We start from the raw sequence: 26,143 nt of genomic DNA, 5'->3' as shown, positions 1-26,143 counted from the left end.
CAGCAGATGACCTCTGTCTCTCTGCTTCTCTCTGTAACTCTATATTTCAAATAAATAAAATAAATCTTAAAAAAAAGAAATTTAATTGCCAATGTATCAGTATTAGGAAGTGGGCCTTTAAGAGGTGTTCAGGTTATGCGGGCTGGGCTTTCATGATGGATTAAGGCACTTGCTATGGGAGTGGGTTAGTTTTTTCAAGAGTGGTTTGCTGAGGCCAGCACGGTGGTGTAGTGGGTAAAGCCACTACCTGTGGTGCTGGCATCCCATATGATTGCTGGTTCGAGTCCTGGCTGCTCCACTTCCAATCCAGCTCCCAGCTAATGTGCCTGGGAAAGCAGTAGAGGACGGCCCAAGTCCTTGGGCCCCTGCACCTGTGTGGGAGACCCCGAAGAAGCTCCTGGCTCCTGGCTTCAGATCAGCCCAGCTCCGGCCATTGTAGCCATTTGGGTAAGTGAACCAGCAGCTGGAAGACTTTCTGTCTCTCTGCCTCTGCCTCTCTGTAACTCTGCCTTTCAAATGAATAAATAAATCTTTTAAAAATAAATAAAAAATTTTAAAAATAAAAGAGTGGGTTGTTATAGATTCAAGTTCAACTTCCTCAGCCTTCTCTTGATCTCCTGCAATGTGCTCTCACCATAGGCTGCCTATGCCATATTATGAGTTAGCAGCAAGGCCCTCAGCAGATGTGGCTCAACTTGGGCTTCCCAGTCTCCAGAACCATAAGCCTAACACAGTTCTGCTGCCATCATTTACCCGGTCTCGGGAATTCTGTTAGAGCAGCAGAAAATGGACTAAGACCTTGGTAAGTGGGACTTCGCAAAGACAGGGGCATTGTCCTGACTCATCTAGTGGGCTCGATACACTCACAGAAGCCCTTGGAAGAGGGCACTTTCGCTTAGTATATGTGATGATTTAAGCAGAAGGTTACGGTAATGGGAAGAAGGGGCCATGAGCCAAGGAATGTAGTCAGCCTCTAGAAGCTGAAAAAGGCAAGGAAGCAGATTCTGCCTGGAGGCCTCTGGAAGAAATGCAGCCCTGCTGACACTTTGATGTTAGACTTCTGACTTCCAGAACTGGAAGAAGATAAAATTGTGTTATTCGAAACCACTAAGTTTGGAATAATTTTCTGTAGCAGAATAGGAAATTAATACAGGATGAACATTCTTAATCTGAAAACCCAAAAATCTGAAATGCTCCAAATTCTGAAGCATTCTCAGTGCCAATCTGATGCCCCAAGTGGAAAATCCCACACTTGACCTCATGTGACAGCTGAAGTTAAAACGGGCACACTAAGAATACTGTATACAGTCACCTTCAGGCTACATATATATAAGATGTATATGAAACAGACTCTTTGTTTAGATTTGAGTCTCATTCCCCCAAAATCTCATGTATATGCAAACATTAAAAAATCTAAAACTCATTTAGTCCCATGCATTTCAGATAAGGGATCCTCCATCTGTTCACCCACTCACTGTCAGGCCCAGTGACCCACATGGGGAGTTTTTGTGTGCTGTCCCCCCAACTTTGAGTCTAGAGGTCCTGTTCCCTCTAAAAGGGAAGTTTTTCACCAAGAGATGTCATCCTAGACCATTTAACGTTAGCCTGCGGGGCTTCCCAGTCACGTTAGGCTCTTTATGCAAAGGTATCAGCAGGCAAAGAAGGGTCCCCCTCCTGGCTGAGGTCACAGAATGTGGTCACCAAGACACAGCAGGGCCACTGTTACACAAGTAAGGCAGGAAGGAATATATTTTAGACTGGAGGTGCCTTAAGAGATCGCTTATACTTCCCAGCCCCATATCAGGACTAAAATGGATCATGCCCAGAATAGCAGGGTAAGGATTTCTAAAAACGATTCTCCGTAAATAAGCAGTGAAAACCCTGGCACCAAATGCCAAAGCCAACTTTTTCAGAACTCTAAAACCTAAAGGCTTGCAATAATCCAAGGAGAATTTATCCAAGAAAAACAGCTTAGTCTTGGTAAAAAGGGAAGCAGCTTGACTTGTTCTGCTCCCATCCACCATCTCTGATATACAATGGTAAGCAGCAGTGGTGACGGTAACACCATCTTGCCTTGTTCCCGACTTTAGGGAGAACACCACAGTGTGCTTCCCTGTGAAATGACAGGCTGCCAGTGTTAGGCAGTATCCAGAGTCCTATCATATCCCTGTTTTATCCTTGTCACTTTTATCTTGGACCAGCCGACTGACTATGGGATTTTTCTAGCCTCTGTTGTGTTCATGGGTCACCTTTTCTAACCATACACTAATGCCACCATGTCTTCATTTTTGTAGATTTACAATAGATCCTGATAGCTGTCGTTACAAAACCTTCCAATTTGTTTCTTAAGGTTACCTCAGCTATTATTGACCTTTTCCATTTTCTTATGAATTTTAAACCAGCTTGCCAATTATCGGAAAAAATAAACTGCTGAGTTGTTTTTTTTTTTTTTTTAAGAGAGAGTACATTGACTATTTAGGTTGACACCTTTAAATATTGACTCTTCCATCTTGAAATTTTTATTCTACTCAGTTAGATATAGCTATGAAGTGAGAAGTGGTTATCAGAAAGCTGAACTATATAGGATCTCACCCTGAGTGAAGGGTCCTATACTTCCCATCTATCACTGAGATCCTATTTTCTCTTAAAACAAAATGTATTTAGGGCCTGGCGTCATGACACAGTGTGTCAAAACACTACCTGCAATGCCAGGATGCCACGTAAGTCTGGTTCAATCCCGGATTCTAGACTTCGATCCAGCTCCCTGCTAACGTGCCTGCAAAAGCAGCAGGAGATGGCCTCTGACACCCACAAGGGAGCCCCAGATGAAGCTCCTGGCTTCGGCCTGGCTCAACCCGAAGGCCACTTGGGGAATGAACCAGCAGATGGAAGATCTCTGTCTCTTCCTCTCTTTCTGCAACTCTGCCTTTCAAATAAGTAAGTAAATTATAAAAAAAAATACAAATAGCTGAATTTCAATGAGCATATTTGAATTTTACTTTAATAAGAAGAGACAAACCATAAAATAACTTAGGATTACTTTTTTTTTTTTTTTTTTTTTTTTTTTTTGGTAATTCCAAAGGTCTGAGATAAAGTTAGGGGGATATATTTTGGCTGTTAACCACTGCTCTTCCTACCAGAGCCCTCATCTTCCATTTGAAGGCAGCATCAATGTATTTGTGGGTGAGGGGAAAGGGAAGGAAGGAAGGGACTGTTTTCTACTGCTACCTCTCACTAAGGAAGCTAGGGTAAAAATACATGATCTAGTATGAGTGTACTTCAAAAAGTCTTTGGATAATAGAATTAAAAAACAAATTAATTCTGTACAAAAATTTTTGAAACCATATATTTGAGGGGTCTTCTAAAATCTTGGGAAATGTGTATTATGAAAAAATTATGTGTGAATTTCAAAAATTTTTTTTGCCACCAAAATAAATTTTTCAATTCCATTTTTACACTAATTTGTTGATGTGTCCTCGTAAGCTTGACCATTTGGTTGGTCTCTCTTAAGTCCTGAAATGTTGAGGAATGAGGAAAATAACTTCATAAATTCCTTTTTTTGTTTAAGGTTTTTGAATTGCTTTAAACAAAGACCTGACTGATGCAAATGTTGACAGAAAATTCAAACTAGTTTTTACAAATTCTACATCTAATGGTTTTGAAAGCTGTTGAGGCTTTTTGAGTCACTAAAGCTAAATGAAATATTTTTAAAAAATACATTTATTTGAAAGAGTGATGGGGGTGGGGGGAGAGAGAGAAACAGAGAGGGAGAGAGAGAGGGAGAGGGAGAAGGAGAGGGAGAGAGGGGGAGAGAGAGAGAGAGAGGAACAGGGAGAGATCTATCTGCTGGTTTACTCCCCAGATGCTTGCAACAGCCAAGGCTAGCCCAGGCTGAAGCCAGGGGTCTAGAACTCCATCCACATCTCCCATGTGGGTAGCAGGGACACAAGCACTTGGGCCATCAAGTGCAATGTTGCCAGGCTCAGTAGCAGGAAGCTGGACTGCAAGCAGAGCACCCACTGCAGCACACGCCATCCCCAGAATGTTGTGTTTGAGCACAGGTAATCTGTGTACATAAAGTTGGTGTGTGGGGCCAGCACTGTGTCCTGGATGCTCCACTTCTGACCCAGCTCCCTGCTAATGGCCTGAGAAAAGCAGCAGATGGTAGTACAAGTGCTTGGGCCCCTGCTATTCATGTGGGAGACATGGTAGAGGCTCCTGGCTTCAGCCTGGTCCAGCCCTGGCTGTGGCTGACACTGGGGAGTGACCCAATGGGTGGAAGATCTCTCTGTGTCTCTCCCTCTCTGTAACTCTTTCAAATAAATAAATCAATCTTTAAAATAAAAATGTTTATGTGTAGATGTAAATACACACCCCACACACTGTTCTGGGTAGACTCAAGAAAGACTTCAGCCAAGTTGTGCAATATTCAAATCAGTGTAGAAATCAAAGATTAATTTCAGTGGATTGCAGCTATTTTTAAAAAACTTATCTTTTCTCTTAAAAATTCCTACACATTCTATAAATTACCTCATCTATACAAATTTAGTTTTAAGCTAATATTTTAAAATACTTGGCCAGGATCATATTCAAACCTTCATTTTAAATATGGAAAGCAAGACCTACTGTCTAGGGACTTGCTTTAAATCCTATGTAAGATAAGAATAACAATTTTACCAGCTGAAAGTTCTCGGCCCTGATGAAATTTAGTCTGAGAATATTTTATACTAATAAAACTTGTTCATTAAAAATTAGTTTTAAGCCTCAAGGAACACTGGATTCTACACAGCCACCTGTCTCGGTCCTTCCATTGCAGCAAAATGCCTCTCCCTTGGGGGAAGACAAGCCCCCTTTCATGATCTATGTCCCCTATTCTACTAGTGAACCATATAACTAAAAACAACAAAATCCCTGTTTTTCTGAGAGGCCACAGGGATTAATCTCTCCTTGAGTCTACTTTCCTTACTCATCAACCAACCTTGGAACAACTGTTCCAAGTCCTCTTCGCCTCGGAGGAGAGAGATTGCATCTGGTAGAGGGCCAAAAACCGGCTTTGGGCCCTGAAGGGCAGCCTTCCTCTGAACCCATCAGACTGGAGAGAGCATTTCCCCTGAGCTGTCCTGACTGGGACCCAAATGATGATAGAGTTACTGAGGCTCTCAATAGGCATCGCCAGATTCTCATAAGGGGGCTACGTGCAGCAGCAAAGAAGCCAACTAATTTATCTAAGGTAAGTGAGACCGTCCAAATGGCGGATGAGTCCCGGCAGCCTTTTTTGAGCACCTTTTTATTTTTAATTTTTTTAAAATATGTATTTATTTATTTGAAAGTCAGAGTTACACAGAGAGAGGAGAGGCAGAGAGAGAGAGAGAGAGAGAGCGAGCGCGATGTCTTCCATCTGCTGATTCACTCCCCAATTGGCCGCAAGGGCTGGAGCTGTGCCAACCTGAAGCCAGGAGCCAGGAGCTTCTTCCAGGTCTCTCACATGGGCGCAGGGGCCCAAGGACTTGGACCATCTTCTACTGCTATCCCAGGCCATAGCAGAGAGCTGGATCAGAAGAGGAGCAGCCGGGACTAGAACCGGCGCCCATATGGGATGCTGGTGCTTCAGGCCAGAGCATTAACCCACTGTGCCACAGCGCCGGCCCCTGAGCACCTCTTTAAAGCATACCGTGTGTATGCTCCCATAGAGGCAGAAGCCCCTGAGACTAGCCGCACCATTAATGTGGCGTTTGTATCCCAGTCAGCCCCAGATATTAGATGTAAGTTACAAAGATTGGAAGGGTTCAAGGAAAAGCTTCTTTATGAATTGGTAGATCTGGTTCAACAGGTCTATAATAATAGAGATGACCTTGTTATTACCCAGACAAAAAGATGGCTAGGATTATGGCGGTAACCTTTAAAGAACTGGAAAGAAACCCCAGAGATTGGGCCTACAAGGGCCCACTAAGACAAGATCGCCCTTAAGAAACGATCAGTGTGCCTTCTGCAAGGAAGCCTCAAAGCCTCATCAGTACCTGGAGGAACCTTCCTGCTCCTCACTTCAGGTTGGCATAAAAAGAAGTCCATTCCTTGAGAAAAAATGAATCCAAGATTGATATCAGAAAAGTCCAAGTAGATAGATTGCAGGGAACTCAATTACAAAAGAAAATTAACAAAATTAGAGAAATCATTTTAGAAAAAGATATAAGGGGCCGGTGCTCTGACATAACAGGTAAAGCTGCTGCCTGCAGTGCCAGCATCCCATATGGGCGCCGGTTCGAGTCCCGGCTGCTCCACTTCTGATCCAGCTCTCTGCTATGGCCTGGGAAAGCAGTGGAAGATGGCCCAAGTCCTTGGGCCCCTGCACCCGAGTGGGAGACCGGTAGAAGCTCCTGGCTCCTGGCTTCAGATCGGCACAGCTCCAGCCCTTGCAGTCAATTGGGGAGTGAACCAGCAAATGGAGGACCTCTCTCTCTCTCTCTACCTCTCCTTCTCTCTCTGTGTAACTCTTTCAAGTAAATAAATAAATCTTAAAAAAGAAAATAATAGATGAAAGACAAAATGAACCTTACTTTGCTAGTTACTTCCCTAGGAAGCCTGAGCTTTGCTCCTAGTATTCTTAAACATTCTGAATTAGAGCCATCCCATCGCAGCAGGGTTTCTTTGTCCTGAACCGTTTTCCCTCATGATTATCTAGAAGAGATTTTATTAAAAATAAGCAGTACATGCACTTTGTGTACAGCACTGCACAACACTAATGATAACTTCTAGAGCTTTCTCTCACAGATGTTTATTCATAAAACAAGAACTCATGATTTTGCTTCTCCCACATGTAGGCTTCTAAAGTGTGTTCTATATTTCTTAGCATGGAATATTTATAAATTGTTGGACATGTAACGACTTATTGTGTGAAATATAACTTGAAGTTGAATATGGTTAACACTGATCTACATTTATACATATAAATCAATGTTGGATATAATATATTTAATTTTTTATATGAAAGGCATGAAAATAGGTGAATATACATTATACATAAATTATTTTAATGTAATTACATCAATATGATCATTATTCACATTTTACAGAAATGGAAGCAGAGTTAATTATAAATACAAAATGTTCATGAAAAGTCACGCTATCTTTTAATTCTATTTTCCACCAACTTTATGAAAATAACTCATATGTATGTATCTGTATGGGTGTTAAAGTTAAAACTGACATAACAATTAAAACCATATGTAAGTAAGTGTATGTGGGCAAAAATATAAAATATTTTAGTTTCATCAGAAATCTTTGGTAGCATAATAAAGGAAAATTAAGATTACAAAGATTACATAATCTCAAAATAAAATGTGTTGCATGAAAAATTAGTTTTAGGGGCCGGCACTGTGGCATAGCGGGTAAAAGCCAGCACCTGCAGTGCTGTCAAACCATATGGGTGCCAGTTCAAGTCCTGGCTGCTCCACTTCCGATCCCACTCTCTGCTATGGCCTGGGAAAGCAGTGGAAGATGGCCCAAGTCCTTGGGCCCCTGTACCCGTGTGGGAGACCTGGAGGAAGTTCCTGGCTCCTGACTTCAGATCGGCACAGCTCTGGCCATTGCGGCCAATTAGGGAGTGAACCAGCTGATGGAAGACCTCTCTCTCTCTGCCTCTCCTTCTCTCTCTGTGTAACTCTTTCAAATAAATAAATCTTTTTTAAAAATTAGTTTTAGAAACAGTTGAAACATTAATAAAGTAAGGACTGGAACATTTGTTCATTAAATTTTTTAATTTAACATTCACTACAAAGAAAGACAAATGGAGGGGCCGGCGTTGTTGTGTAGCGGGTAAAGCTGCCAGTTCATGTCTCAGCTGCTCCACTTCCAATTCAGCTCCCTGCAAATGGCCTGGAAAAGGCAGGGGAAGATGGCCCAAGTATCTGGGCCCCTACCACCCACATGGGAGACCCAGCTGAAGCTCCTGGTTCCTGGCTTTAGCCTGGCCCAAGTGCTCACTGTTGTAGCAATCTGGGGAGTGAACCACCTGAGAGCAGCTCGCTCTCTCTCTCTCTCTCTCTCAAAATAAATAAATTTTTAATGGAAGGAAAGGAACTATTCTCTATTTTGTATGATCATCATACAATGTTACTCACTTCCTGGCTCCTCTGCCACACTTACTTCAGGTTAGACCTTGTGGACCCTTCTGTCCATAAGGGCTTTTCTCTTACTGCTTTAAATTGCAGTGGGTAGCCGGCACCGTGGCTCAACAGGCTAATCCTCCGCCTTGCGGCGCCAGCACACCGGGTTCTAGTCCCAGTCGGGGCACCGATCCTGTCCCGGCTGCCCCTCTTCCAGGCCAGCTCTCTGCTATGGCCCGGGAGTGCAGTGGAGGATGGCCCAAGTGCTTGGGCCCTGCACCCCATGGGAGACCAGGAGAAGCACCTGGCTCCTGCCTTCGGAACAGTGCGGTGCACCGGCCGCAGTGCGCCTACCGCGGCGGCCATTGGAAGGTGAATCAACGGCAAAGGAAGACCTTTCTCTCTGTCTCTCTCACTGTCCACTCTGCCTGTCAAAAATTTTTTAAAAAATTGCAGTGGGTAGAATTACAAGATAAGGTAAGTAGCTGCTTTGCACTTTAAAATTCTCTATAGAAGACTTCATATTCCTCTCACCTCACCAAGTTTGCTATCCTCTGGGAACTTAATCATAAGATTATTCCTCCACATGTGCAGTTTGGGCAAATTTACGGAACTGGCAGTAGTAAACATAGCATTAGAAAAAGTGGCAGCTATAAGTGAGGATACTGCAATAAACCAGGCAACCGACAGTAGGCTGATTTAGGGTGGTGACGGCAGTAATAGAAAGGAGACTGGTGCAAAAGACAATGGGGCAGGTGCTGTGGTGCAGTGGGTAAGGACCGGTGGCATCCCGTATCAGAGTGTGGGCTACTCCATTTCCAAACTGGTGTCCTGCTAATACACAGGGAAGCAGCAAATGATGGCTCAAATACCTGAGTCTCTGCCACCCACGTGTTAGACCCAGATGAAATTTCTTGGTTCCAGGCTTCAACAGCCATTTGGGTAGGATCTCTCTCACTCCTCCCTTCAAATAAATCTTTAAAAACAAAGAGAGAGAGAGACGGTGAAGAATGAATACAATTTGGTTGCAGAATTAGCTGTGGGTGAAAAGAAAATCAGAGATGCCTGAAGTGGGTTGACATCCCCTGAGTCTTTGTGGCTTTCGACGTAACTGCGGCCCACCACTCACCTACTACCTTTGGGATTTTGTTACTCATCAAAGCCTAATTTCCCTCCTCTGTAAACAGGGATAATACCCACCAAGACAAGACCGACGCCAAGCTGTAAGCCCAGTGCACAGTACATAGCAAGCAACAGGCAGACACGTGGGCAGTCTTAACGGAATAACAGAAATTTAAAACAGGCAGGACTTGGGTGGGTCCCATCTCTGACCACCTGCGCCCTGAGGAAGAGGTTTTTGGAGGAGCTCCACACTTGGACTACTGACGCTCCTGCCCCTGGGGGATCCTGATCGCCCCCATGGGGTCCAGGTAGAAACTGGATTGTAGGATGCACGCTGAGCTGGGAGCCAAGGCTTCCTGCTCCCTCCAGCTAAGAAACCATGGGTGTACGGTACTGACTCGGACTACCTTTCAGTCTCCATTGGTGGTGGAGGGGCGAAACACGAGGACGGCCAGATCTTACCAACTACACGTGTAGGCGAGAGGGGCTGAGGAAATGAAGACCTCAAATGCCTTCCGGAGGAAGCACACCGGGCGTGCTTACCTCGAAGAGGGAAATCAGAGAGCGGCCCGGGCTCCAGCCCCCACGCCACGGCTCCCCGGTCGGTAGCACGCGGGGCCGCCCCACGCGCTCAGCGTTTTCCATGTGGGACGGAGGTAGGACAGGCATGGTGTTTTTGGCCGCGCCTTGCACACCTGCCCAGTGCCACGTAGAGCCTCGGCTGCGACATGGCGCGACGCCCGGACCAGGACCCAGGGCGCCCTGACCGGCAGGTTCCCGGAGGCTGCTGGGGCCGGGCCTGGGGGGTGGCGTCCTTCGGCTTTTCTCTTCCCAAGCAGCTCTGAACTGTGTTTATGGGCCGTTTACTGGGCTCTCGTAAAACAGCAAAGAATCCCAACCCGCGGAGCTCGACTCGCCAGCTGAGGCGACGCCGCACTGCCCCAGGGCGACGCTGAGGAGTACCGCTAACCACCGCGCGGTGGCGCCAAGGCGGCGCCGGGAACCATGGCAACGCTTCGCGCCGCCTGCCGCGCCGCGGGTGACGCTGCGAGCGCCGGATTATGACGCAAGCGGTGGCGCGGCGGCCTCGCGGTCTCGCGTGACCGCGGGCGCAGCCGGCCGGCCTAGCAACAGCGGCTGAGGCAGAGGCCGAGGCAGGCGGGGTCAAGATGGTGGCTCCCCGGGCGGGGGAGGCGGTGGAGGGAGGAGGAGCCAGACCATAGGCAGCCGGAAACACCGACACCCAGACACCTCCCGGGGAGCCGCCGCCGCCGCCGCCGCCGCCTGCTCCAGCTCGAGAGACGCGAGCGGGCGGCGGGGCGGGCCGTGAGGGAGACCGACGGCGAGGGCGGACGGGGCGGAGACGCCCGCTGAGCCCCCGCCCCCGGGCCCTGCCCCGCGCGGCCCTGCCCGGCCCGCCCAGCCCCGGTGTGGCAGCGGCTCATGGCGGCTGTGGGGCCCCCGCCGCTGCAGGTGCGGATGGCCCACCAGCAGGTCTGTGCGGCGCTCGAGGTGGCGCTGCGGGTGCCCTGCCTCTACATCATCGACGCCATCTTCAACTCCTACTACGATTCCAGCCAGAGCGGGTTGTGCATCGTGCTCCAGATCTTCCTCCGGCTCCTTGGTAAGGGGACCGGGGTGCCTGCGCCCCGAACTGCTGTGCGGCCCGCGACGTGCCCCGGGGCGCGGGGCAGCCGCGCGCAGGCCGTGCTTCGTGTGCGTGTGTGGGGGGAATGTGTGTCTTTGGGGACCACGGTTCGATTCCCCACAGGGCCGTCTTTGCAGGGTGGGACGTGGAGGAATTGGTACTCGTCTCGGAGGTGACAGCGGCGCGGTCCTCGCCGCCAGCCTGCGTGTGGGCGGCGGGAGAGCCAGGGGTGTGTGAACCTGCTGTTTCTCCTGGGGACTGAGTGCTGACCCACCGTGTCCTGTGCGGCAGCCTTGGGGAAGCCGCTCTGCTTGTCCCTGTCGCGCCGTGCGTGACCTTGGACTTGCGCCAAGGCGTGGACCTCAGTCCCCACCCCACCCCACCCCGAAAAATTCGGAGTGCCCGTGTGGTCCCTTGTGCCGCATCCGCGGGTCCACAGGATCGTGGAGAGTCTGTGGGCGGTGGTGACATCCCAGCCGGGCTCTGAATGTCAGACCTTGGAACCGTTACCAAAAATTCCTCCCGAGGAAGGCGACACTAATAACGAGATCTTCCGTTTCCCATGAATAAACGAAAAGGTGTTCAACGTGATGTTAAAATGTTGGCTGGGAAGCAGGAAACACTTGCAGAAGACCACCCGGGAGATGGCTGTCTTTGTTGCCTATGGATGGAGTGTTGGAAAGGTCTCCATCTTCACTTACACGCCCAGCGTGAGAGGCACTTGTGTGTACAAGAATGTTTTCGAAGTAATTGCAAATTGGCGAATGTTGTCGATGAGGTCACTGCTGTGATCAGTCTGGTAGGCTTTTGAAGTGTGGCTGAGAGTGGGGTCCTTAGCAAGCTTTTCGGAATTAGCAGCCATCTGTTGCTGTATTCCTAAGGCGAAGGGGTGGCAATAAAAGCTGAATTTTGTTCTTAGCAATAAGCGACCGTCCCACAGTTGTCTGCTGTCGCACAGCATTGGCGCTGGTGCTGTCTCACTTAACCTTCAGGCATTCCTTAGAGGTGAGTGGTGTTCTCCTCACTTTACAGGTCGGGACACTGAGCGTCACAGGGGTCAGTGTTCTGATCCCAGTGGGTAAGTCATTGTCAGCCTGGACTTCAAAACCCTTTAGACATCGGTTGTGGTTCAGCTCCCTCCTCCGTGCGCTGTGATCCAGGTACAGAATGGTGTAGTAGTGATCACGTGCTGGGCTTCAACACTGAGAGATGTGAACTTGACGTTCTGTAGCACCAGACTTCTCAGCTACCCTTCCGCTACTGAATTCCCGCTGCTCTTACTTAACTCTGCGAATGTATGCTTGTCACCATGATTGGTGACAGGGATGGGATGCGAGGATTCTGCATGTTCATTCCAGAAATAGCACAGCCACTGCCTTGAGTGTTCTTAGGGCATACTAATGGCAGTCTCTCAGAATCCCTGGGGGACCTGGTGCTTTCCTGCGGTACCCTGTTGAGCTTCATTCAAACGGGGCAGCTTTCAGGACAGGGAGTATTTTCCCCAGTTAAATCATGTGTAGTTTAACAACATTGAACAAAGCAGTCTGGTGTCTCCTTGTATTCTCCATGCTTCTTGTTTTTGTAATAAATCATGGACGTTTATTTGACAATTTTAAAGAACGGGGCTTAAGGGGAGTGACTTACATGCTCTGTGATTTCGTTTTCTTTACCATCTCACAGAATGTTTGGACAATAAATGAGTAGAAATGTAATCTCTTAAAAGAGCGCTTTTGGATATGTAAGTGTTAGCTCTTAATAAACTTGTTAGCTTTTTAAAAATATTTTAACGAGTCAATTTAGACTACATGTTCTTATGATAGCATCTCCAAGATTTTGATGCTGTTTATTTCAAAAATTTGATTCTAGAATATTGTTTAGGTTAGACTTTTTTAAAAATATGAAAGTTTCCAAATATGTTACTTATACTGTACCAGTGTAATTATGCTAACTTTTCAAATATTTGAGAATAAAAATAAAAAAAACTCGTGTTAGTACTAAAATAATTCACCCTAAAATGACTATGTTATTAAAAGTGATAGGTTCATGTGTAAAAGGTCCTACTAGATATTGCAATTAATTTTCTGCCAGGTTCATGTTTTTGTAGTTGGAGACTTCCTAGTACTACTGTTATACTCAATGGTGTCAACCTCACCCTTTTCTTTAAAGTTAATTTGTAAAAATGGAAATCTATCTGTATAAAAGCATTACCAATTATATTTGTAGTCTTTGAAGTTTTTATTTCCCCTGCCTACAAAGAGGTGCTACAATTGTATTCTCATTTGCCATCAAACTAATTTGAGATTTCAGTAGGTCAGAAAATAAAGCATTTCATTTTGAAGATTCAAACAGAATTGTACACGATATAGATTAGAACATAAAGTTGTTTCTAAGGAGTTGTTAAATGCTAAATGAAACTCAACCCAAAGCAGCAAAATGCTGAATCAGCAATTTTAAATCCAGAAAGTGCAAGCATAGGAGTTTGCTTTAATAGTATTACTCATATGGTGATAATTCATCTAGGTGGGAAAGGACTTTCTAAGACATAAAATAAGATGCAGAAATTACAAGGGAAAATCTGATAAATTTGAGTACATAAAAATGAAAACATTTTTATGGCATAATTTAAAAAATCCTTAGAAAAAGACAAGCCAAGGGGGAAATCATTGTATCATATATGATTTCTTATTCAGTAGGAAAACCTTATACTTCCATAGAAAAATAGGCCTGGCAATTCACAATGAACAAAATGCAGAAGTCAATAAACAAGAGAAAAAATACTTAACTTCATTTGTAATTAAATAAATGCAGTTAAAAGAACATTTTACTAATCAGATTGGTGAAGAATTCATTGTTTGATTTAGAAGAAGTTTGGCATTTTACCTATTTGAAATAGGTAAATTTATAGTTTTGGTAGACTACATAATTTCCATGTAAAATGGTTTGGCACTGGATTGGGCCTTGTGGCGCTGTAGGTTAAGGCACCCCTTGGGATGGTCATAGCCCATATTGGAGTGCTGGTTCGGGTCCCAGCTATTCTAGTTCCAGTCTAGTTCCTGCTAATGACTCCTGGGAGGCAGCAGATAATGGCTCAAGTACTTGGCCCCTGCCACCCACATGGGAGACCCAGATGGAAATGGTACCTGGCTTTGGCCTGGCCCAGGCCTGGTTGTATGTAGGCATTTGGGGAGTGAACCAGCAGATGGAAGATTTATCTCTCTCTCTCCCTCTGCCTTTCAAGTCAATGAAAATAAACATTAAAAAAAAAAAATTATTTGGTGTCATTAAAACAAACTCCTGTGCTTACATTTTCTGCCTTGGATTTAAATTTGCTAATTGAGCATTATGCTGCTCTAGATTGAATTTTATTTAGCATTTATTGTATACCTTTTGACTCACAGTTCCAGCTTAGGGATTTGGCCTATAGACGAGAATTATACAAAGACTATGGGCAAAGACATTCATTACAGCATTATTGGAAATAACAAAATAGCAAACTTTAACCTGAGTATGTATTACATGGGAATCTGGCCATTTAATTAGATCAAATGATAAACTTCTTAAAGTTATGTTTGGTACTGTAGGAAGAGTTGAGAAAACCTGTAAAGTGAAAAATCAAAATGAAGCAGAAGTAGGATTAGCATAGGGAGACACTGGGGCTTCTCAGCAGTGGCGCTATCGACATTTTTGGACAGGGTAATTCTTTGCTGGGGCAGTAGGATGCTCTCCTACACTTTGTAGGATTTTCAGCAGCATCTTTGTCCTCTACCTGCTAGATACCAGTAGCACCCTGACCCATCCCCCCAATTATGACAGCCAAAACTGTCTCTAGATATTGCCAAATGCCCTCCACGGGTAGGAGTGGGGTTGGGGGAGCAAAATCTAATCTGGGTTGAGAACAACTGGGAGAGGCAGACAGAAGCCCAGAAACAGACCAGCAGTGTACACGGAGAAGCTGCGATGTTTCCGAGGTGGAACTGGAGTACATTGAGGGAACAGAGATTGCTCAGCTAGTGGCGATTTATTCATGTGCGAAAAAATTATCTCCTCGTGTCCATTCTGAGTGAGTGATTACCCAGATGTGAATCGCAGTGCTTTATGTTTTTAGAAGAAAATATAGTAGCTTCTTTTTGGTTTCAACTTTAGAGCAGAGGAGACAATTCTTTAAAGAAATATAAAAGCAGGGGCTGGCGTCTGCGGGTTAATGCCCTGGCCTGAAGCGCCAGCATCCCACATAGGCGCTGGGCGCCGGTTTGAGACTCGGCTGCTCCGCTTCCGACCCAGCTCTCTGCTATGCCCTGGGAAAGCAGTAGAAGATGGCCCAAGTCCTTGGGCCTCTGCACCCGCATGGGAGACCCGGAAGAAGCTCCTGGCTCCTTGTTTCAGATCGGCGCAGCTCCGGCCGTTGCCGCCAATTGAGGAGTGAACCATCGGATGGAAGACCTCTCTGCCTTCTCCTCTCTCTCTGTGTAACTCTGACTTTCAAATAAATAATAAATCTTAAAAAAAAAAAAGAAATATATTGGCCGGCGCCGTGGCTCAACAGGCTAATCCTCCGCCTTGCGGCGCCGGCACACAGGGTTCTAGTCCCGGTTGGGGCATCGGATTCTATCCCGGTTGCCCCTCTTCCAGGCCAGCTCTCTGCTATGGCCCGGGAAGGCAGTGGAGGATGGCCCAAGTCTTTGGGCCCTGCACCCCATGGGAGACCAGGAGAAGCACCTGGCTCCTGGCTTTGGATCAGCGAGATGCGCCGGCCGCAGCGGCCACTGGAGGGTGAACCAGTGGCAAAAAAGGAAGACCTTTCTCTCTGTCTCTCTCTCTCTCACTATCCCCTCTGCCTGTCAAAAAAAAAAAATAAATAAAAAAGAAAAAAAAGAAATATAAAACAAATGATGAATGATATTAAAACCTCTGCTAAATCCAAAGGCAGCATCCAAAAAAGTGAAAAGATAGCTATAAACCTGGCAGTTATTTGCATTCCCTCTAGTTGTGAAAGGATTTATATTCAGAATATTTTTAAATGTCACAATTCAGGGAAAAAACTTCCTAGATGAATGAGTAAATGATAAAATGGCAATTCACAGAAGTACCTTAATGTTGATATAAGTGGGAAGATGCTCTCTTTTAGAAAAATAAATTTTAAATAAAAGGTTAAAAAATGTAATATAGGGGGACTGGCACTGTGGCATAGCGGGTAAAGCTGCTGCCTGCAGTACCGGCATCCCATATGGGTGCTGGTTTGAATCCTGGCTGCTCCACTCATGATCCAGCTCTCTGTTATGGCCTGGGAAAGCAGTGGGAGATGGCCAATAAATCTTTAATATACATATGTATATATTAATATATATATAATATAGGGCCAGCGCCGTGGCTCAACAGGCTAATCCTCTGCCTAGCGGCGCCGGCACACCGGGTTCTAGTCCCGGTCGGGGCATCGGATTCTGTCCCGGTTGCCCCTCTTCCAGGCCAGCTCTCTGCTATGGCCCGGGAAGGCAGTGGAGGATAGCCCAAGTGCTTGGGCCCTGCACCCCATGGGAGACCAGGAGAAGCACCTGGCTCCTGGCTTCGGATCAGCGCGGTGCGGCGGCCATTGGAAGGTGAATCAACAGCAAAGGAAGACCTTTCTCTCTGTCTCTCTCTCACACTGTCCACTCTGCCTGTCAAAAATAAAAAAAAATAAAAATAAATATATATATATATAATATAGTGAGATCCTCTTTGAGTAAAAAGTATGTATGAATATGTGTTTACTAATTTGTCAGGATATACAAGAAATTTGTAGTATTTCTACCTCTTTGGTGCTGGTAAGCTAATGATATGGGGTGGGGGGAGACACCACAGTGCTTTTCCTGTTCTCATAGCATTAATTCAGACCTCTGGTCTTCAAAAAAATGTGTGTGGGGATTTCCCCTACCAGCAACCAATTCTGCAGCTTCAGCGGAACCAGCTGGGTGTTCTCCAATTAAATGCAGTTCTGACACTGCCTACCTGGAGATGGTGTCAGATTCTGTAGGCTGGAGTACAGTCTCACAGAACTGTTCTCTTCCAGAGGCCAGTACCATGCACAGATGTGGTCCATGCTTCTAACCTGACCAGCTGGCTGTGAATTTGCAGTCCCAGAACTCCCTGTTTGGGTTCACTTAATTTGTTAGAGCAGCTCACAGAACTCAGGGAAACATTTTACTTACATTTGCCTATTTATTTTATTAATTTTTTAAAGATTTATTTATTTACCTGAAAGGCAGAGTTACAGAGATGAGAGGCAGAGAGAGAGAGAGAGAGAGAGAGAGAGATCGATCTTCCATCTGCTGGTTCACTCCCCAATAGCTGCAATGGCCAGGGCTGGGCCAGACTGAAACCAGGAGCCAGGAGCTTCATCCGGGTCTCCCATGTGGGTGCAGGTACCCAAAGACTTGGGCCATCCTCCACTGCTTTCCCAGGCGCATGAGCAGGGAGCTAGAACAGAAGTGGACAGCTGGGACTCGAACCATATGGGATGTCGGTGGCGGCTTAGACCACTGTGCCACAGCACTAGCCTCTGCCCATTTATTATAAAGGCTATTACAGAGGACATGGGTGAATGGCCAATGGAAAAGTTGTACAGGGCAAGGTGAAGACAGGGAGAAGGAGTGCCCTCTTTGGACACTCCACACTGTCCAGGAGCCTCCATGTGCACAGCACTATGGGAAATTCTCAAAACTCAGTCTTGTGTTTTTTATGGAAGTTCCTTGCATAGGCATGAATGATTACATCATTGGCCCTTGCTTCCTTAACTCAACCTTCAGCCCCTCTCCCGTCCTCAAGGGTGAGTGATGGGAATGAGACTGGAAGTTCCAAACCCCTAATCATGTGATTGGGTTCCCTGGCACCCAGCCGCCATTCTGAAGCTGTCCAGGAGCCACCAGTCATCTTTTAGCATACAAGAGACTTGTCACTCCAGATTCCAAAGATTTTAGGAGCTGTATGTTTGGAATCTACACAAAGACCAAATATACATTTCATGATACACATAGGGAAGACAGTGACTAGAAATATTGGGCTAACTCTTCATTGAATGTATCTTTAAAAAAAAAAATCCATGTTCATGTATTTTTAATAAAAATACTTGTTACAATTTTAGTTTAAAAGCAAAACTTCATCTTATTAATGAAATATTTAGAATATAATTTTTTGCCCAAAATTAGCTTGATATAAAATCTGTTGTAATTTATTTACCCATGTGCCAACAGATAAGTACAGCATTTCAAGACACTTTATTTTGTCCTAAATTTTGTTTAGGGCTCCCTTTGGAGTAAGGTAGTAATATTTGCTTCTGTGATTCTGCATCTTTTTTACTACTTTATTATTGTTATTAGTTATTTGTTATACTTTGTTATTGTTATTTGTTTATTTGAAAGGCAGAGTTAGAGCCGGCGCCTTGTGGCGCCGGCACACCGGGTTCTAGTCCCGGTCGGGGCACCGATCCTGTCCCAATTGCCCCTCTTCCAGGCCAGCTCTCTGCTGTGGCCCAGGAGTGCAGTGGAGGATGGCCCAAGTCCTTGGGCCCTGCACCCCATGGGAGACCAGGAGAAGCACCTGGCTCCTGGCTTCAGATCAGCGCAGTGCGCCGGCCGCAGCGGCCATTGGAGGGTGAACCAATGGCAAAAGGAAGACCTTTCTCTCTGTCTCTCTCTCACTGTCCACTCTGCCTGTCCAGAAAAAAAAAAAAAAGGCAGAGTTAGAGAGAGGTGGGCGAAGGAGAGAGAGAGAAAATTTTCCATCTGCTAGTTCACTTTGCAAATGGCTACAAAAGCCGGAGCTGGGCCTGTCCGGAGGCAGGAGGTTCATCTGGGTCTCCCATGTGGGTGGAGGGGCCCAAGGAGTTGGGCCATCCCCTGCCATTTCCCAGGCACATTAGCAGGGAACTGAATGGGAAGTGGAGCTGCCAGGACTCGAATCTGAGTCCACATGGGATGCTAGCATCCCAGGTGGTGGCTTTACTCTGCAATGCCACAGTGCTGGACCTGATTCTCCATGTTCATGCTGTTGGGTAATGAAAGGTTTTTCCGCTGATTAGATTGTATTAAAGGTATTTAAGGTACTTGTATGTCCTATTTCCTTTTTTTTTTTTTTAAGATTTATCTATTTATTTGAGAGGCAGAGTTACAGAGAGAGGGAGAGAGAGGTCGGTTTTCCATCTGCTGGTTCGCTTCCCAAATGGCCGCAATGGCTGAAACTGGGCTGATCCGAAACCAGGAGTCAGGAGCTTCTTCCTGATCTGCCATGTAGTGCAGGGGCCCAAGCACTTGGGCCATCTTCTACTGCTTTCCCAGGCCACAAGCAAAGACTGGATCGGAAGAGGAACAGCCAGGACACGAACCTGCATCCATATGGGATGCCAGTACTGCAGGCAAAGGCCTAACCCACTACACCACAGCGCCGGCCTCCTATTTCCTCCTAGTTTTTAATCTTAAATTCCCAGAATAGGTTAAGGATATGAGTAGGCTTTTCACATAAAAGAGTTAAGCACTTGGTTGTGTAACCAGCATGCCTGTTTTTTTTTTTTTTTTTTTTTCTCTTTGCTTTTTGTTTGTTTGGGGTAATCCAAATTGAAAAGGCCCTAATTATTCTGATGGATTGAGTTCATATATAGTTTCAAAGCTCCTGAATTGATTTTGATGCCTGCCTCTTTCTGCCTTGAGAACTTTGGTAAAACTGTCGAATCACTAGAGAATTGGACTAAGATCTCTGAGTTGTGATTTCACTTAATTCTGTTCTCTTGTGTCCTGAGGTTTGTTGTTGTTTATAAAGCAACATTTATATATTCCCGTGATTCCTTAAGTAGGTTACTCCTAACTCCCAGTGAGAACTTTGTGCTCCTAACTCCCTGGGCCTTATATCTTAGACCTTTAGAGTAAATGTCAAAAAAGTGTTTCATGTCAAAAGTTGTGAAAAATACAACAAAGCTCTGATGTTAGGAACAATACTGCCTAAAGGCCAGAGAGAGAACAGTGCTATGGGATTTAGTACTTGGGAAGTGGCTTTTTCTTCTCTAAAGTGAGAGCCACTTCTTTCCGCATTTCAAAGGTAGAAACATGAGTATAAAGAAAAATTTAAGAGCCCCGCAAACCTACAGTTTGGGTTAGGAATTAAAACAAGTGTACGCTGTGCTAGCAGTGTTTACTTACTGTGTATCTTCCGGTGGTTTTTGTGCTTTTGTTCTACTTTTCACACATGACCCAATACTTTGGAACAGGATGCATTTTTAAGTCCATGGGCAAAGTCATCACTTAAAGGAACTCTGGCTCTACTGAAGTGTGCATCTCTCTTGGTTACATCTAAGTAAGGTGGCTAGGTCCTTGTTCACTTTGGAGTTTGTCACTTTTTATGTACTCCAGACTGCTGTCTCAGTGCTGTCTCCACCTTTGTAGGCTTCGTTTTTCAAGTAGGCTGTCTTTGGTGATTACCTTTAAAAACATCCTGTTGTAACACTTATTTCCCCAGTGAATACTAATTGTGCACAATATCGTGGGATCCATTGGTGTACAAAGTAGATCCTTGCTTGCTGTTAGGGACACATTGTATGTAATAGGGTAGATGCCGTCTGCTCTGATAACCCACAGACTGCAGTGGGGGTGAGTCCTTGAGTGGTGAGTGTTTCACTAAGGTCTGAAGGTATGCTGGAGCAACAGCAGGCACACAGGTGGGTCTCTGCGAGGGGCAGTCAGGAATTTGGATGAATTTGGGAAGTTGCTGGGCCCCTCTGCTGAGAAGAGAGAATATAAATGTGTAATGACAGTAAAGGGAATATATTTGGGAAGCAGTCTGGCACATTGTTGGGGTGTGTGTTTTGGAAAGGAATACCACTCTAAAGCAAATTGGATCCTTTCAATGCCAGGACAAGGAAGTTATAGCTGATGGTAATTTCAGAGCTTGGGAGTATGCATTTTAAACAGAAAAATGAAGAAAGGCAGTTTGGCTTAAAGATAGATTTGGACAAAATGAACTTTTAGAGACAAATTGACTAGTTGGTGTCACTAAAAAAAGGGAGATACAGGTGTTAGTAGAACTTGGCAACTAGTTGGCAAAAATTGAGGGGCTGGGGCTGGGAGTAGAAGAAGTACCATTGAGAAGAATAATGGTACTTACTTTAAAAGGGATTTTTTTTTGTCAGAGCACAAAGAAAAGTCAGGCTGGATACACATCATTAGACTGTTGAGATTGGTTAGGGATGGAGTAGAGGAGGGGGAGATTTAGTACCATTTTTGCTCACCATGTTTTGGTTTCTGAATTTTCCTTTTTTTTTTTTTTTTTTTGACAGGCAGAGTGGATAGTGAGAGAGAGAGACAGAGAGAAAGGTCTTCCTTTGCCGTTGGTTCACCCTCCAATGGCCGCTGCGGCCGGCGCATCGCACTGATCCGAAGCCAGGAGCCAGGTGCTTCTCCTGGTCTCCCATGCGGGTGCAGGGCCCAAGGACTTGGGCCATCCTCCACTGCCTTCCCGGGCCACAGCAGAGAGCTGGCCTGGAAGAGGAGCAACCGGGACAGAACCCGGCGCCCTGACCGGGACTAGAACCCGGTGTGCCGGCGCCACAAGGTGGAGGATTAGCCTGTTAAGCCATGGCACCGGCCTGAATTTTCCTTTTGTAATTTGAAGAACAGTAAGAAGCGTTGGCTGCTTGAAGAAATAAGACTCAGGGAACTTGGAGGGCACTTCTCAAATCTGAAGGGAAGTATGTAGAGAAAAAAGATTGAATTTGGACATTTAGAGAATGCTCAAATTTAAGGAGCAGAAAAAAGAGCTGATCCAAGTTCACAGTTGGAGGAAAAGGAGGAATTACGCGCAAGTGTAACCCTTACACGTTTGGGTGGGAGTCGGCACAGTGGTAAAAGGCTGCTTGGCTTGCCCACATCCCCTATGGGAGAGCTTGTTTCCAGCCCCAGGTCTTCTGCTTGCAGCCCTGCTTCCTGCTAATGCATCCCTGAGCAGCAGGCGAGGACCCACGTGCTTGGGTCCACCTCACCCACCTGGGAGAGCCAGGATGGAGTTCCCAGCTCCTGTCTTCACCCTGGCCCAGCCCTGGCTCTTACGGGTGTTGCGGGAGAGATCCATAGGATGGAAGATCTCTCTCTGCTTTTCAAATAAAATGAAAATAAATTTAAACACGTAAACTTGATGTCCCAAAAAACACTTTATAATGAAGAATTCTAAGACTTAATAGGAACAAATGTTTTCCATTTGGATTTTTTTAAATTTTTTTATTATTTTTTATTTTATTTTATTTTATTTTAGACAGGCAGAGTGGACAGTGAGAGACAGAGAGAAAGGTCTTCCTTTGTTGTTGGTTCACCCTCTAATGGCCACCGCGGTAGCGCGCTGCGGCCGGCGCACCGCGCTGATCTGAAGCCAGGAGCCAGGTGCTTCTCCTGGTCTCCCATGGGGTGCAGGGCCCAAGGACTTGGGCCATCCTCCACTGCCTTCCCGGGCCACAGCAGAGAGCTGGCCTGGAGGAGGGCCAACCGGGACAGAATCCGATGCCCCGACCGGGACTAGAATCCGGTGTGCCGGCGCCACAAGGTGGAGGATTAGCCAATTGAGCCATGGCGCTGGCCTTCGATTTTTAATTAATGTTTTTTTGATGAATTATTTTAAAATACATTTAATTCTACAAATTTAATGATTGTGGAATTACAGTTGGCATGTTCTTTTATGTTTGAAATATGTTAAAATGGATGTATAACTACCAGTTTGTCTTGAATATAAATAGTTTAGTAATTGGGTGCCTAGACATACAGTGTTAGTTGAATTACTTTGGAAATTAGAAAATAAGGATTGAGATTTTTTAGGCCGGAACCGTGGCTCAACAGGCTAATCCTCCGCCTTGCGGTGCCAGCACACCAGGTTCTAGTCCCGGTTGGGGCACCGGATTCTGTCCCGGTTGCCCCTCTTCCAGGCCAGCTCTCTGCTATGGCCTGGGAAGGCAGTGGAGGATGGCCCAAGTGCTTGGGGGCCCTGCACCCCATGGGAGACCAGAAGTACCTGGCTCCTGCCTTCGGATCAGTGTGGTGCACCGGCTGCGGCGGCCATTGGAGGGTGAACCAATGGCAAAGGAAGACCTTTCTCTCTGTCTCTCTCTGTGTCTCACTGTCCACTCTGCCTGTCAAAAATAATAATAATTTGGTCTGTCCTGTTGAACTCTGACTTTACAAAACTTCTGCCCTTTCAGCCTAAATTGTCTTTAGGCTTAATGTTCATATCTTTGAGAATATTCATAATTAAAGGAAGAATATCATTAAAGAATTTAAGTACTAATGGAAAACCATTAGTTGGTGAGCTCAGGGGGCTTCCATGGCCTTGGCAACTCATGATTAGAGCCTGTGGAGATTGCTGACGCCTTAAACAAGAGTGTCAATTTGTTAAGTCTACAACAGGAGTCACTGTGCACTTACTCCTCATGTAGGATCTCTGTCCTTAATGTGTAGTTCAATGTGAATTAATGCTATGACTAGTGCTCAAATAGTATTTTGCACTTTGTGTTCTGTGTGGGGGCAAACTGATGAAATATTTACTTAATATATACTAAATTGACCTTCTGTATATAAAGATAATTGAAAATGAATCTTGATGTGAATAGAATGGGAGAGGGAGCGGGAGATGGGAGGGGTGCGGGTGAGAGGGAAGTTATGGGGGGGAAGCCATTGTAATCCATGAACTATACTTTGGAAATTTATATTTACTAAATAAAAGTTAAAAAAAACCATTCTTAAAAATGTTTCATTCAGATGACCTTTTCTTTTCCTTTGCAGGTATCTTTGTATCCAGTGTTGTTCTGATCTTGTCGCAGCGATCTCTCTTCAAGTTTTACATGTACAGCTCAACCTTTCTGCTAGTAACCTCTGCAGTGTTGGTGAACTACTATGCTGCCTTGCACACTGACTTCTATGAAGGTGCCTACAACACATCAGCTTTTGAAATTGAGCTGCTTCCTCGAAAAGGGCCCTCGCTGTGGATGGCCATCATCCTTCTACAACTGACATTTGGGATTGGATACATTACACTGCTCCAGATTCATTCCATCCATTCACAGTTAATTATTTTGGACCTCTTGGTTCCTGTAATAGGCTTAATCACAGAGCTACCATTACACATCAGAGAGACTTTAGTTTTTACTTCTTCCTTGATTCTCATATTAAATACAGTGCTTGTCTTGGTAGTCAAACTTAAGTGGTTTTACTATTCCACACGCTATGTTTATCTTTTAGTGAGGCACATGTATCGAATTTATGGGTTACAGTTATTGATGGAGGACACATGGAAGAGGATTCGTTTCCCAGATATACTTCGAGTCTTTTGGCTCACAAGGATTACAGCTCAGGCTACAGTGTTAATGTACATCTTGAGAATGGCAAATGAAACTGATTCCTTCTTTCTATCTCGGGATGATTTCTGGGACCTCATCTGTAATCTTATAATTAGCGGATGTGACTCGACGCTGACTGTACTGGGCATGAGCGCTGTCATTTCCTCAATAGCTCATTACCTGGGCCTCGGGATACTGGCCTTCATCGGATCGACTGAAGAAGACGACAGGCGGCTTGGTTTTGTGGCGCCTGTTCTGTTTTTTATTTTGGCGCTTCAGACTGGGTTAAGTGGGCTCAGACCAGAAGAGAGACTTATTCGCTTGAGTAGAAACATGTGCCTTTTATTAACTGCAGTCCTGCATTTCATCCATGGAATGACAGACCCTGTGTTAATGTCGCTCAGTGCCTCTCATGTGTCATCTTTTCGTCGACATTTTCCTGTGCTCTTTGTCTCTGCTTGCCTGTTTATCCTTCCAGTGTTACTCAGTTATGTTCTTTGGCATCACTATGCACTCAATACTTGGTTGTTCGCGGTTACAGCCTTTTGTGTGGAACTCTGCTTGAAAGTGATTGTTTCTCTCACTGTGTATACACTGTTCATGATCGATGGCTACTATAATGTCCTCTGGGAAAAGCTGGATGATTATGTCTACTATGTTCGTTCAACAGGCAATATTATCGAATTTATATTTGGAGTAGTAATGTTTGGAAATGGGGCTTATACTATGATGTTTGAGTCCGGAAGTAAAATTCGGGCCTGTATGATGTGCCTACACGCGTATTTTAACATCTACTTACAAGCAAAAAATGGCTGGAAGACATTCATGAATCGTAGGACTGCTGTTAAGAAAATTAACTCACTTCCTGAAATAAAAGGGAGCCGCTTGCAAGAAATAGATGATGTATGTGCAATCTGCTACCATGAATTTACAACATCTGCCCGTATTACACCATGCAATCATTATTTCCACGCACTATGCCTTCGGAAATGGCTGTACATTCAAGACACTTGCCCAATGTGCCATCAAAAAGTGTACATCGAAGATGATATCAAGGATAATTCAAATGTATCCAACAACAATGGATTTATCGCACCCAATGAGAATCAAAATCCCGAGGAAGCTGCGAGAGAAGCTGCTGCTGAATCTGACAGGGAATTGAACGAGGACGACAGCACAGATTGTGACGATGAGGCTGAGAGAGAGAGAAACGGAGCGCTTCAGCACACAGACACAGCAGCTGAAGAATTTAATGATGACACTGATTAAAACAGCATGTACTATCATCGAGGTATCTGTTTAAAACTCAGTTCACCAGAGTGGAGTAATATGCCTCACTGCAGTGTGTAACCAAGCACAACAACAGTATCAATGTTGAATCTGTGAATAGTTTTCCGTTTACTGTGATGTGCTACTGTAAATATACCTCTTTAATTACTTCTGGTCTCTTTGGTGACCTATTTAAATATGTGTACATTATTGTACATAGAATAAAATGTTTTCACATTTTTATGACAAAATTTGAACAAATAGCTTTTTAATAGATACAACCATACAGTGCGTCAACTGTGCCAAAGATTCCTCAATGAAATTATATGATGTATCAAACTCTGGGCCCTAGTTTTTCTTTAAAATGGTGGGAGGATGAATCACATTAATGTCTAGGAAATAAGTAATTTGGACCAGAGGGAAAATGCTAGAGTATTTTAAAACTAGGAAAAAGAGTAGCCTGCCAGAAGCAATTAACCTTTTTTTGAAATTTGAGTAGCAGTATGGTTGAGCTGGGTTCAAAAGTCATGATTCAGAAGTTGAGAAATAAGCTTATCTCAACTAAACTTTAATAGAAACCAGAATGTGTTGTTTAATTTTTATGTAAAAATCAACATATTTGTTAGCCATTCTCTTTGCAGTGTTGTCATAAAATTGTCCTTTCAG

The 26,143-nt window shown here is 45.0% G+C and overlaps 1 protein-coding gene across 1 annotated transcript; it reads left to right on the top strand.

Annotated features, from left to right (window-relative positions):
* Window positions 1-10,647: 10,647 nt before the first annotated feature.
* Window positions 10,648-26,117, top strand: RNF139 (ring finger protein 139). Its single transcript, XM_062188012.1, has 2 exons — window positions 10,648-10,848; window positions 23,655-26,117. The coding sequence occupies exons 1-2, from the start codon at window positions 10,668-10,670 to the stop codon at window positions 25,475-25,477; spliced, it is 2,004 nt and encodes a 667-aa protein (XP_062043996.1). The 5' UTR covers window positions 10,648-10,667; the 3' UTR covers window positions 25,478-26,117.
* Window positions 26,118-26,143: the final 26 nt, after the last annotated feature.

This window comes from Lepus europaeus, chromosome 4 (genome assembly GCF_033115175.1).
Source record: "Lepus europaeus isolate LE1 chromosome 4, mLepTim1.pri, whole genome shotgun sequence".
NCBI lineage: Eukaryota > Metazoa > Chordata > Mammalia > Lagomorpha > Leporidae > Lepus > Lepus europaeus.
The sequence above is the reverse complement of the archived record's forward strand: the minus strand, read 5'-3'. Positions and strand labels throughout refer to the sequence as shown.